Below are 13,641 nucleotides of genomic sequence, written 5' to 3'. Positions count from 1 at the left end.
CTCCTGACCATGGCCCAGCCAAAGTTGAACCTGTTGATACACTCTCAAGCTGTGGTATTTCGCAGCAACCACTGTTGGAGGTAGAGTGCATGGCTCAACTGCAGCAGTGCTGCATGTCATCTTCTCACAAAACCTGTGAAGCCTCAGCTCATCAAGATTTTCATCCTTATCACCATTATACAAAGAAACAAGTTCCCTGCCTTGATGACATCCTCCACGTTTGACCTGCAATTCATAAACACCTCAGCTTGTCCAGCAAAGAAGATGTCACTTTTCACTTTGATTTGCAGTGGGGCCAGAAGGATATGACGACGTGCTGCCTGCATGATTGCTTGGCCTATTGAAGCAATTTTACTGCCTACATCTTTTCTGTGGAATAGTAATGTCAACAACTGCTGCAGAGATGGTGACAATAACTTCAGTGCTGGATCTGTTGGTAGATCCTCAGTAGTGGGAAAGGTGTCCCTCGTCTGATAAATTTCTCTGATGTCCTGTTTTATGAAATATGCTGTTGCTTCTACAGGATGCCCCACAGAAAACCAGGAAATTTGAGATTTTGAGATTTATTTTGTCGTATTTTATCATATCAATAAACTAACATATAATAAAGTATCTTTGTTTTACACTACATCTAAGTTTGCTTTTGTTTTGTTTGAAAATAAAGTGTATCTTTGTTATACACTACATCTAAGTTTGCTTTTGTTTTGTTTTAAATAAACTGTACCAAATTTCCTGGTTTTCTGTGGGGTTCCTGCATTATGTGGTTCTTCTCATCACTTTTTTTTTTTGCTTTATTTTTTTCTTTTTGTAAGCAGTGGTATGGAAGGTAACTCCATTTTGTTATCCATTGATCTCTGTGCTGAGTATACTGTCCTTGAAATGCTTTTCAAGCCCACTCCTCATGTGTGGAAAGCTGTATGGTGTATGTCAGTATCTTTGAGATATTCTTTCATGTTGTTTATCAAGTCAGTGATGGTCATCTGTTCATTATCATTATTTTCAAGATACTCCATGACTGCTTGGAAGGCTTTAGATTTTTGTGAATCCTAGGGGCTGCCACTTCCACTGATTTTCTTGCATTTTGCACCTCTCTGCTCTGTGGTTTGCTGAAATATATTTGGCACTTGTTTTCCTGTTCTAAAGTTGATGTTGTAAATGTTGTGGCACACTGCATCTGTAGCTTGCAGATCTGGGACAAAAAACACTCTGCCTCCAACAGTATCAGCACATTCTCCTTTGAACTCATCACACGCCTTCAGTATTTTGTTCTGGAAATTCATTGCTCAAACTGGAATAATTTTATGTTCTGGCTTTTTGTCTTTGTACACATTTGGACAAGTACAAAGTATAGTTATCTTTGGAGCTGAAAGTGGATTCCTCTGATCTAAGTGTATGCTGCAGATGCTGCTCCTGTTTATCAGAAAGTTTTTGTTTGATGTGAAACTGGATCTATCTAGAGTTGGTCAATTTACTTCTGCACAACCCTGGCCAAGAGTAACAGTTATATCATTGCCTCTAGCTTCACTGGCCTTCAGGATATCATCACAACCTTTTTGCATCAACGTAACAGTTGGCTCTCCATTTGACAATGGCTTTTGGCAAAATACACAGTCATTCATCTTGCTATTCTATATCTTGATTTTCTTGGGAGTGATGACACTGAAACAAAAATGGTTTAAATTACCATTGCACTTAAAACATTTTAGGTACCATTGATACATTAATAATTATAACGATTGGTAAAGGCCCTCCTTAAAAATCCACATATATGAAAAGTATCGAATACACTAATTTTAGAATGATTATATTACATGCCCATGATATTTCAAAAAGTATTTTCAGGTATTAGGACAACACTAATATTTTGTCCCTTTCCTCATTGTATTTGTTATTTAAGGGGGTAGGGAGAGATGACACCCTTAATATGTTCCACTAAATAGATTTTCGTAGATTTTGAAAATGAGATTACGAGATGCCGAAGGAATGAGAAAAAACATGTTTGAAAACTATTGCAATTTGCTTTAGGGGTATCCACAGGTTGCCCAGATTATTTCTGCCCCATCTCTCAATGGTGAAGAATCACTTAAAAAAAGTTAACAATTCTCATTTCTGGATCCAGATTTTCAACAAAATGGAATCAATTCACCCTTGTCAAAAACTCAACCTGTTCACCAAGTTGCTTCCCAATCTGTCAACAACTTTTTGAGATATGGTGCAATACATCGTTTTAGGGCTACTTTTCAATGGTGAAGAATCGCTTGAAATATTCTCGAATCTTGATCTTCACAAAAATCGAATGAGTTCGTCCTCCTTGTCACACACCAACACAGTACCAAATGTTGTCTGAATCCGCCCATAACCTTTTGAGATATCCTGCTCAAAGACAGACAAACAAATGAAAAATCACTCATAGAGCGACACTTGGAAAAACAGAATGAAGTAGAATGGCTTTCAGTAGAGCACAGACCTCTGTCAGGCTGAACAGTTTACATTTTGTATCCCACTGATAGGCTGGATCTGCATCCAGTCCTGAACCAAGGTCGAATTGGCTTCTTCTCATCACCTAACCAACTCATCCACCGAGTTTTGTCATAACTCGTCCACAAACTTTTGAAATACCGTTCTGCATATCGTTTTTTGTGCCATCTCTCAATGGTGAAAAATCACTTGAAAGAATTAAAATAATTATCTTATCTGGATTCAGATCTTCACTAAAATCTATTCTTCCTCATCATACACCCAACCTGCCCCCCAAGTTTCGTCCAAATCCGTCCTTAACTTTTTGAGATATCGTGTGATATATTGTTTTTAGCCCTATCTCTCAATGGTGAAGAATCACTTTTAAAATTTAGAAGAAAAACAAGATCTGGATTCGCGTCTGGATTCTGACCAAAAACGTGTGTTACTGTCCTTGGCCAGTCACCAACAATCACCTATACTACTACACAAAAAATATTCAGAACCATTGTTTCAAAACTGTGGACAAAAACCGTGTAACAAACAGATAATACAGACCAATGTACTTGGCAAAATACTTTTTGCCAAGTATCAAACAAGCAGACAGACAGACAGACAGACAGACAGACAGGAGTGAAAACATCTCCTCTGCCCACCTTCGGTGATGTAGGTAATAACACACTGTTTGTGTCAATTCCTAAATCTTCCAATTCTGTTTACCAGCACTCCTTTGTCTCCCATTATTCTTGCCTCAACATATATTTATGCAACCCCATGACTTTACCCCCCATTGATCAATCTTGTTGTCTCCCAAGCCTTTCCAAGGTGTTTTATATTCAAACTAATCTGTGTTATCTCTTCAACAACATGTCTGTTTCATGTCGACTTGCTACCCACCATTATCGAATCAATACCGTTCCAAATTGCACCATGTTACCCCAGGGTGAAGAAGGATATTGTGAGGTCAGGCCAGATCAGATCTGTGACTTGCTACAGGTATCATGTAAAGTGTAAACCGATACTAACCTGTTCCATGGTCGGGTTGTCGGTGACTAAACCGTCTCCCACACCAGGTTTTCTGGTGAGGAGGGTGTATGATATGGACACCCAGCAGGATGAAGAACAAACCTGTCAAGGCGCAGAGGAGCTCCTTGTAAGCCAATGGCCATCCATGTCTAGTGCCCAACTGTGTCTGCGGACATCCTCCTGCAGTTGGGTTACTTCTTATTAGGAGGTTGGTGGCAGGATTTGCACTCCGGCTACCATAAAACCCTTCATTCCGCAAAACATTCTCGAAGCATAAAAAAATCTGAAAACCCACTCCGTGGGAGTACCTCCTGTGCAGCTTCCCTTCGCAGGGCAGCTCACCAGATGACGGGATTAGGGCAGAGCCTTCGGGACCCACAATCTTTGATGATAGGAGGGAAACCACGGGGTAACATACCCGGCCCAGATTGCGTGAGAGTGTGTCGGGGTGATGCTGAGGTGTCGTCCCACAGACGGCGGTCTCCTTGGGTTAGCCTGAGGCGGTCCGTTCGGATGGGTGCCTGGAATGTCCTATCCCAAAGAGAGGATGACCACCTGTTTCTGTTATCATCTGAGCTCAAGCGTTTAGACATCAGTATTGCAGCACTCTCTGAAGTTCGAAGACCGGATTGCGGCGAGATCATGGCAGGTAGTTGCAACTACTATTGGTCTGGTTGCTCTGATGGTTACCATGCCAAAGGAGTTGCAGTAGCTGTGTCCAATAAGCTGACTCCATTGATAATTGAGGTAACACCGGTCAACGAGCGTATTATGAGATGAAGGATTCGTCATTCATTGGGTATCATTTCCCTGGTCTCTGTCTAAGCTCCAAATGAGGAGAATGATCTCACCGTAAAGGATGCATTCCATGCCACGCTCAAGTCTGTGGTTGATCAGTGCCCCAGGCAAGATACTCTTCTAGTCTTGGGGGATTTCATTGCATTGACTGGAACTGATAGGGATGGATAAGAGATGTGTGTTGGTCCCCATTGGTCTGGAACTGTGAACCTGAATAGCACTAAGTTCCTTGACTTTGCAAGAACTCATGGACTTAAGGTGGCTGGTTCATGGTTTCAGCACCCACAACATCACTGGACTTGCTATTCCAACGCTGGCGGTGTGGCAAAGGAGATTGACCATGTGCTCATTGATGGTCGCTGGAGGATGATCCAGAACTGCAGGGTCTACCGGAGTGCTCAGTTCCTCAATACTGACCACGGGTTTGTGTTAGTAACTCTGAAGTTGCAGCTTAAATCCAGGAGAATGGTACCATCCCAGCCTTGGCTGGATGTTTGCAAGCTCAAGGATAAGAGGGTAGCTGAGGAGTTTGCAAACAAGCTGATTGGAGATTTGGGGGGTCTGGGTGCTTTGGGGGATCCTGAAGAGTTGTGGACTGCTTTCAAGACACCGTCCTTGATGTTGCTGGTAGATGTCTTGGAACTGACCGGAGGGTGAAGAAGAATTTTGTCTTTCAAGGAAGACTGGATACCATTGACCACTGTCTCAGGGCCAGGCTGAATGGTAGAGCTGAGCTGTTCAGGGAGCTGAGGCTTAAAACTGCATGTGCACTCATGGTGGACAAGGAGGTCTATGTGTGAGGAATCTGTGAGGGTGTAGAGCATCACCTGTGGTCAAGCGATTCTCGTCCTGCTTCCAGGGGAATTCGTGCATTGCAATAGTCCACGGCTATCCCTCGGTGTACTGCAGTTCGAGCAGGAGGTGGTGGGATTTTGACAGAGAAGTCCGAAGTGAAGGTCCACTGGGCCGGTTACTTTGAGTGGTTGTATCAGGCTGATGCACCAGCTGTCGAGTTGGACGTCAGGGGTGTGACAATCCCTGTTTCTGACCCTCCATTCAACTGTGATTCACCTTTGTTTGTAGAAACACAGGCTGTGGTGAACCGGTTGAAATGGGGTAAAGCTCCAGGGATCTGTGGCATCCATGCTGAACTTCTCAAGGCTGGTGGAATTGCTGCACTCGTGTCGTTGCATGCAGTTCTGTGCTCTGCCTGGAACACATACATCATCCCAACTGACTGGAAGAGGGACCTTGTTGTCCCTTTCTGGAAAGGGAAGGGTGATCGCCAGGACTGCAACAACTACCAAGGGTGACACTGCTCTCAGTGCCGGGCAAGGTCTTTGCTCGGATAATTCTTAATAGGGTTCGCCATACTCTGTTTAAGCACAAGCGTCCAGAGCAGTTAGACTTAATACCAAAGAGTTCAACGATTGACCATATCCTTGCTCTTTGGTCCTCACCGAACGCAGGCGAGAGTTTTGGCAGGGGCTGCTGGCAACCTTTGTTGATCTCTGTAAAGCATTCGATTCAGTGAATCGGGATGCCCTCTGGAGGATTCTTGGTCTTCGTGGGGTGCCACCAAAACTGATCGATCTGATGTCTGAACTCAAGTCTGGTACTGAGGGTGCTGTGGATGTGGTGGTACTATATCTGGCTTATTTCCAGTTGTTACTGGAGTTCACCAGGTGTGTGTACTGGCCCCCACACTTTTCAGCACTTATATGGACTGGATTCTCGGGAGGATGTCAGAGAGATCAAGCTGTGCTGCATCGTTTGGGAATGTCAAGAGCTCTGTCCTTGATTTTGCAGGTGATGTGGTCATCTTTGCAGAGGCTCTAGATATCCTTTTTGGGGGCCCTCGTGGTGCTGAACGAGGAGTTGGAGCCACTGGGATTATGGGTTTCCTGGGTCAAAACTAAGATCCAGGCTTTCAATGACATCTTGGATGCTGCTGTCCTTTCTGTGTCTGTTTGTGGTGAGGATGTTGAGGTCATGGAGAGAGGCACTTACCTTGGCAGTGATATTCATGTCTCTGCTGGCTGTAAGCCAGAGGTCAACAGACGTCTGGGGAGTCTTGGATTCACTGGATCATGGGGAGTGGCGCTGTCGGTATCTGTGCGGGAGAACGAAAGTCCGAGTCTTCAGGTTCTTGGTGCTTCCAGTCTTGCTCTATGGATATGAGACTTGGACTCTGACCAGGGATCTGAGATGAAGACTTAATTCCTTTGGTACCAGGTCTCTTCGGAGAATCCTTAGCTATCGCTGGTCAGACTTTGTGTCCAATTAGCGGTTGCTGAGAGAGATTCAAATGAGATTTGTTTCCTGCATCGTCCGTGAGCATCAGCTGCGGCTGTATGGACATGTGGCTCATTTTCCTGACGCTGATCCTGCTCACCAGATTCTCTCAGTGAGGGAGTTTCCTGAGTGGAGGAGGCAAATGGGCTGACTACGTGCCTTGTGGATGCAGCAGGTTGGTCAGCATCTCAAGGAGATTGGGATGGGCCTGGCATCTGCCTGGGGGATGGCCAGACGGAGACCCCTGGAGTACCGGCGGGAAGTGGACCCAACGACGCGCTGCTCTGGAAGAAGAAAGCATAGCCTGCACAAGTGGTTCACAGCACACAATCAATATTTGTATTTTGTTACTGACTTGCACTGCTTTGGCCAGCCACCAAAACCACATCTTGAAATGTGGCAAATATTTTTCTACTCCATCATTTAGCTTTTCTGTGATATTGTTTGGAATAGAAATCATTAAGGATTAAAATCGATGGCAATCAAAAGGTTCTTTGTTTGTTTTTCATCTTTAAGTGAAGCATAGCATGTGTGTTGTACTTTTTAATGGGGGTTTTTGTTCACACCATATGGGCTCTCACATTGCAGATCGCATGTCGTGTGGAGATGAAACATGTTAATTAATAAAGAGAGTTTTGGTTTTTTTTGTATGACAAATCTTGGCTCAATGATTCGCAAGGGGCCAGAGGGCAAAACACAATGTCCTGACAGTGCAGCAATAAGGCAATGTAGCAAGCAAACAGGAATAGATGGGAAACACAAGAGGGGAGGAAACACAGGAATCTATAAGTAAGAGGGTTGTGTTGGGTAGAGTTAATGCTGGTATAAAAAAAAACTGCAGATGGGGAATTGTGGATGATGTGAAATGATTGTGCATGACTTGCTTGAAGGCCTGGTGGGAAGAATGACATTGAACAGACTGACTAAGGTTATACAAGTGTCGTTACTTCCAGGGGCAGATACGGAGAGAGTGCGAGACGGTCTGGATTAAATTGCATGTTCAAGTTTTGACCAGCCTATGGTCTTTTCCCAATCGTTTTAAGAGGGATGCTTTTGCTGCCAATCTGTAAATTTGATAAGGTCCTGCTTGGCATGATGTGGAAGCACTTGCAAAATGTTGGAGCGTTTTCAAGTTAATCAGAGAGGTCATTAATGTTGATGAAAAAATAAACGACCCAAGACGCTGCTTTCAGGAACTCTGACCTCCACTGGGAGAGGAGACGAAAGGATATATTTGACAGCTACACACTGATTGCACAGCCACACACTGAGTACGAGTCAGAAAGGAAAGTAACGATAGATGCCACAACAATGCAGTTTGATCAATACAGAAATCAACTGATGGAGTTGACTCAGCAGGACTTTGAAATGGAAACACAAAATGAGGTCAAGTCGTGTTTGGCCCGTCGACCTGGCCCAGCCCACCACAGCGAGGCCTCGTAATCTAGTTTAGTGGAAAAGGTTCCCCATGCCAAGGTACTTGATGGCTGCTGGTTGCAGCATTTTCTGGAAGCGCAGCTGTGACGCTGATGCAGAGCCCTATTTAGAGTAAGCTCGTACTCATGTTGTAACTCTTGGAAGGATGACAGGCTGAATCAACCCCACCTGGTGTTATTTCAACAGCACGACTGGGGCTCAGACTCAAGACCTTACGATCTTAGGCTCGCCACCTTAACCGTTAAGCTGACACCAGGCTTTCTGTTGGGGGTGATATCACTGTTTTTACTTTTATTGGCGACTCTTCTTCCAGCTGTGGAATACGTTTCATGATCCTGCTGATGTACGACCCGCCTGCTTGGAAAGCTTGTCTAACCTGGGACTTTCATACTTGGACCTTTACCTGATGCACACCCCTATGGGTTTCCAGGTAAGAATACATGTAATAATCCATGAAAAGCATATTTTTAAAATCATAATTAAAATTATTTGGTGATTTCATTTGGAAAAATTTCATCAGGAGGTTTGTTTCAACTGTCACCTAAAACAAACTACATTTAAGCCTAAAAATAATGCTTAGTTGAATTAACATTGCCAAAATTTGTAGGGCCCAACACCTCCAGCTTGCCAAAAAACTCTTATTTTTCTTGTATTGGTGTGGGAGGATAGACGTATAAATTCTTAATTTGTTTACTCTCTTTTTGTTTGAAAAGATGCAGTAAGAATAACTTGCCAACATGTGATGGAGAGAACTGCAGCCTGATAATTCCACTGTTATTGTTTTGAGGGATAATGGTGCTCTTGTGTTCTAGAATGTACCTGGTGAATTATTTCCGCGCAAAAACAACATGATACTTGCTTCAAACGTGGACTACATCGACACTTGGAAGGTGCTTATTTAGTTTTCTTTTTAAAAAGTTATTTTTTTTTTAATGTAAGCACTTTTTATTGATTTATTTATCTTTCTCAACACCCTCACTCATGATGTTTATACAATGAGGTTCAGTCTCTTGACCTTCCGAGCATCAGGCACAACCTCTCATGGATAAACAATGCATCAAAGTTGACTTTGAAGTTCAGCCACAGACTGGACTTTGCCATTATGGTAAATCTGAACTTATCATGATGTACAAGGCTCTTGTCAATAGCTCAAAGGAATGCAACCTTACCCTATGGGCCAGTGCCCAAATTTCTCACCTCTTCAGGATGCTGTAGAAGCTCCCATAAATAAGTCATAGCACAAGGTCTGCAGCACTCCCATCGCACAAGTTGGTGTCGTTTGTTTTTTTAACCGTCTCTATTGCGGTCTTGTTTCCTTTCCTATTTCAACAGACAAGATCATATCTACTCGTGTAATCCTCCCTTACGTCGTTCCCCTCCTTCACTCCTCCTTCCTTTCATCATTCATTCTCTTGCGTGTTAGGTCCAACTGATGTCCCACTGTCTGTATACCTTTCTTTCCCTCTACCTTGTCTTTTTATTAGTTTTAGGATTAAAGTTCGACATTAAGGTTTGAGCATTTGACACAGACTGACAATCTACCAAGCTCTCTGCCTGTGGCATTGGCTACCTTCATTCCTGGATTTATGACTTCCTTCACTCACAAAGTCAGCATGTTGTCTTCAATGGAACCCTCTGCACCCCTCTCCCGGTGGAATCTGTAGTTCAGGACAGTGTTTTGGGCCCAGTCTTGTTTCTCATCTATTGGACGTGAATGACTTCTCTGATGCTCTGAAAAATCCTCTCTTCCATTTTGTAGGTGACGCTACATTGTGTCTACACTACACCCATCCCTCTGCTAAGCAGATATAAGCTGCATCTTTCTCTGCTGATATAAATATGATTAGACATTTGTCTGATAAATCGAATATGTCTTTCAATCCTGGAAAATCTCGGTTTCACGCGATTGCCTCGGATGGATTGTCAAATGAACCCACCTAATTATTTCCTTGGTCTTCCACTGGAAGAGGTTCATTCTCATGAACTTGTAGGCCTCACAATCCGCCATGATCTTTCCTGGGCCAACCATATATGGCCTACAAAGCTAGCTGAGGAACTAGGCATCCTTCATCGAGCCAATTCTCTCCTTTGAAAATCATAAATACTCACAATCTATCAGGCCTTTATCTGTGGCTCAAAAGAGTACTGCTCTCTGCTACGAGATGGTGCCCCAGCATCACATCTGTCTCTCCTGGATTCTGTGCAATGTCAATCTCTCAAAATGTTTGAAATCTCCCTTGTTGATTGATCATTGGCATCTGTGTTTTACCATCTCCTCTCCAATATTGCTCCCTCTTCTCTCTCAGTTTTCCGACACTCCCTATCTACTCCGGGATACATGCGTTCTTCCAGTAACCCCCTCCTGATGAAACTGACAAAATCCAGACTAAATGCATAACTCAACTCATTTATTCCTTGCTTCTCACCTCCATGGAACCATCTTCCAGAAGCTGTTCTGTCACACTCATCCCTCCAGGATTTCCAACAAGCATTGCACTGTCATCCTCAAGTCTGTCCCATAATCTTTATTCCCCCCATTAACCTTTCCTCACCCAACCATCGTACTTGCAAGTTTCAGTGATTCCTCTACTCCTCTCTTCATCCTGTTTGTTCACTTCCTTGATGTTCAACCTACAGGAGGCACTGATGCATCAGTGGAACTACCACGCCCCTAACAGTGATACAACCCAGCAACCAGGTTCTGCATATGAAATGACGATGACCATGCACGCACGTCCAGCTTCAAATTGGAATTTGTTGTAATATAGTTGATACCAGTTAAGAATACCTCATTTGCTATTAAGTTTCCTTTAACTGGCTGGTGCTTATAAAGAGAGCTGGGTAATATGAGCAACTGATGCTCATGAGTCAGGCCAAAGATTTTAAGGCATAAAATAAGCTTTATGTGAATGATGCAGCATGATAAACTAACTGATTGAGGTCAATTGGCAATCCTGTACATTTTGCAAATACAAACTAAAGAGCAGTAAAGGAAACCAATGAATACCGTATATTACCATCAACAAGGAAAACTGCATTTTATTAGCCATTTGTTCATTATTCAAATTGAAATTTTACCCAGAATGGCAAAATTCTGGATAAAGTTTTAAATACTGGTTTGCAGTCTTCTTTTCTTAATGTCTTTTTAAACCTAATTTGTGTGCAGGCCATGGAGAAGCTGGTAGATGAAGGTCTAGTGAAGTCCATCGGTGTCTCCAATTTCAACCGCTCTCAGGTGGAGCGTCTGCTTTCTGTTGCCCGAATCAAACCTGCCATCAATCAGGTGCTTTGTCCTTAATTTTGCAGTGTTCTCGCATGAAAAAATACATTTCCATGGCTTCCTTACAGTTAAACCCAAATTGTTAAAAGTTCAACAGCTGCAGATAATCAACTATTTCAAACAAGGAGAAAAAAGACAAAAATGTCATAGCCATTGGTTTGAGTAATTTTTCTGGATGAAGTTAAAGGGCTTGCCCATATTTACAAGATGTATGTGTATGCACAACAGACTTGAGTGGTCATGTGACATACAAGAACATTTGAGACATTTGACATTTACCAAGTTTGAACAAAATCGGTCGATGCATGTCCGAGAAATGGTTGTGGACACGTTAAGTAACAAAATGGCCACCAGTTGGCCATCTTTGATCTTATATCAAAAATCAATGATGTGCATATGTAAGCCATTATTCATTATCTGTGCGACAAGCTTGAACGAGATCGGTAAATGCATTTCCGAGAAATGGTTGAGGATGAGTTCAATACTGCGTTTTTTTACAACTAAAATGGCCGCCAGTCTATCAGTCGGCCATCTTTGATCAGATAAGACCACAAAATAAAGTGATGGGCAAATAGATGCCTTCACATACTGTGTTTGTGCCAAGTTTGAACAAAATCAGACAACTGCAGCCTAAAATCGGACCATGTATGTTCAGGAAATGGTTGGGGATACGTTTAAATAATAAAATGGCCACCAACCAGCCATCTTGGATCGGATCTCGAAAAAATAAAGTGACATGCTTATGCAAACCATCATTCGTTACCTGCGTGCCAAGTTTGAACATTGGTAAACGGATATCCGAGAAATCGTTGAGGACGTGTTCAACATAGAGTTTTTTTTAGAACTAAAATAGCCACCAGTTGACCATCTTTGATAGTATCATGAAACAAAATGACGTGCTTATGTGGACCATCATGTGTTGTCTTTGTGCCAAGTTCGAATAAAATCGGTCCATACTTGTCCGAGATATGGTTGTGGACGAACGCACGGACATGAAAATAGACTAAATCCATAAGCCCCCGTTTTGGACTTAGTCCAATGGGGGCTAATCATTTAAAAACCTGGATTTTTTTTTATGACACAAGAAATGCATATGAAATGCACAAGAAATGCATATGAAATGGCTCATAGAAATGCAAATGACAGAAGGAACAAACTGGCAATGGGGCAAGGCGACTCTGACACAATAGGCATGGGAATAAACAAAAAGAAAAGGAGGAGAAAGAGGAGGGAAGGAAACACTGCAATCTTCGAGGGTTGCATTTGGAAGTATTGATGAGAATAATAAAGATTGTGGGTAAGGACGGGGGATGATGTGTGAGATGGCGGTGTACCATTTCCTTGAAGCTATCATGGAAAGAGAGGGATAGAACAGCCTCTGGAAAGCGTTTCCACACAAGACAGAAATGAAGAACAAACACATTGAGGTGTCCAGTCACCCTGGATTATGGAAGTTCAGTCACCCAGGAGGGGGTTACTGGAAGGATGCATACATCCTGGATTTGATGGGGAGTACAGGAGGACTGGGAGTAGAGGGAGCTATAAGATCATGGCTGATAGTGAGACCCAAAAGCTTGAGAGACAGAACATATTCAAGAGGATTGTTGAGAAAGTAAATGGGGATGGTGGGGGGAGGTTCCAGACAGTCCTTTCGGAGAGACATAGTTAGTGTGAGATTTGTTGGGATTGAAAGACATGTTCCAAGTGTTTGACCAGCTTGTGATTTTATTCAGGTCTGCAGAGAGTGAAGAGGCTGCTGCTTGCCGATCTGAGGGATGACAGATGGTAAGGCAGAGGGTGGAGTCATCAGCGAAGAGATAAAGAGGATTTTCCAGAGCGGTCATTGATGAGGATTAGAAAATGAACAGGGCCCAGAACACTGCCGTGAGGAACTCCATCCTGGACAGGAAGAGGAAATGAGAGAATTCCTTTAAGAGCCACACTTTGACAACGACAGGACAGGAAGTTTGCGAGTCATGAGTAGAGATTGCCTTGGATACCATAAGAAGAGAGTTCAGTGAGCAGTGTGGTGTGCCAGACCATATGGAAAGTTTGCAACATGTCAAAGGATATGGCTGTGATCTCATGTTTGGCATTTAGAACCTCCATCCATTTTTGGGAAAGCAGAAGCAGCATCTCCGGGGTAGAGTGACCTGGTCTGAATCGAAATTAGTGATTGGAAATCAAGCCATTGGAGATGAGATAGGATTTAATGTCAGAAGCGATGATGGATTTCATGTACTTGCTGGTGATTGGGAGCAGGCTGATTGGTCTGTAGTTGCAGGGATCTGTTTTTGCACCTTTTTATGTGAAGCAGTAATGTTTACCGATTTCCAAGCAGATGGCAG

At 43.0% G+C, this 13,641-nt stretch overlaps 1 protein-coding gene across 4 annotated transcripts in view; it reads left to right on the top strand.

Moving 5' to 3' along the window:
• LOC147020047 (aldo-keto reductase family 1 member B1-like) overlaps positions 1 to 13,641 on the top strand; it is a 57,858-nt gene that overhangs the window by 8,248 nt on the left and 35,969 nt on the right. For all 4 annotated transcript variants that reach the window (XM_085895034.1, XM_085895032.1, XM_085895035.1 and 1 more), the window contains exons 3-5: positions 8,327 to 8,443; positions 8,826 to 8,903; positions 11,180 to 11,296. In XM_085895034.1, coding sequence (XP_085751160.1) covers positions 8,327 to 8,443; positions 8,826 to 8,903; positions 11,180 to 11,296 — 312 coding nt within the window. The remainder of the gene's footprint in view (positions 1 to 8,326; positions 8,444 to 8,825; positions 8,904 to 11,179; positions 11,297 to 13,641) is intronic.

Source organism: Eptatretus burgeri, chromosome 9 (genome assembly GCF_056783735.1).
Source record: "Eptatretus burgeri isolate ZD-2024b chromosome 9, Ebu_testis_v1, whole genome shotgun sequence".
Taxonomy (NCBI): Eukaryota; Metazoa; Chordata; class Myxini; order Myxiniformes; family Myxinidae; genus Eptatretus; species Eptatretus burgeri.
Note: the sequence above shows the minus strand (reverse complement) of the source record. Positions and strands in the feature narration are given on the sequence as shown.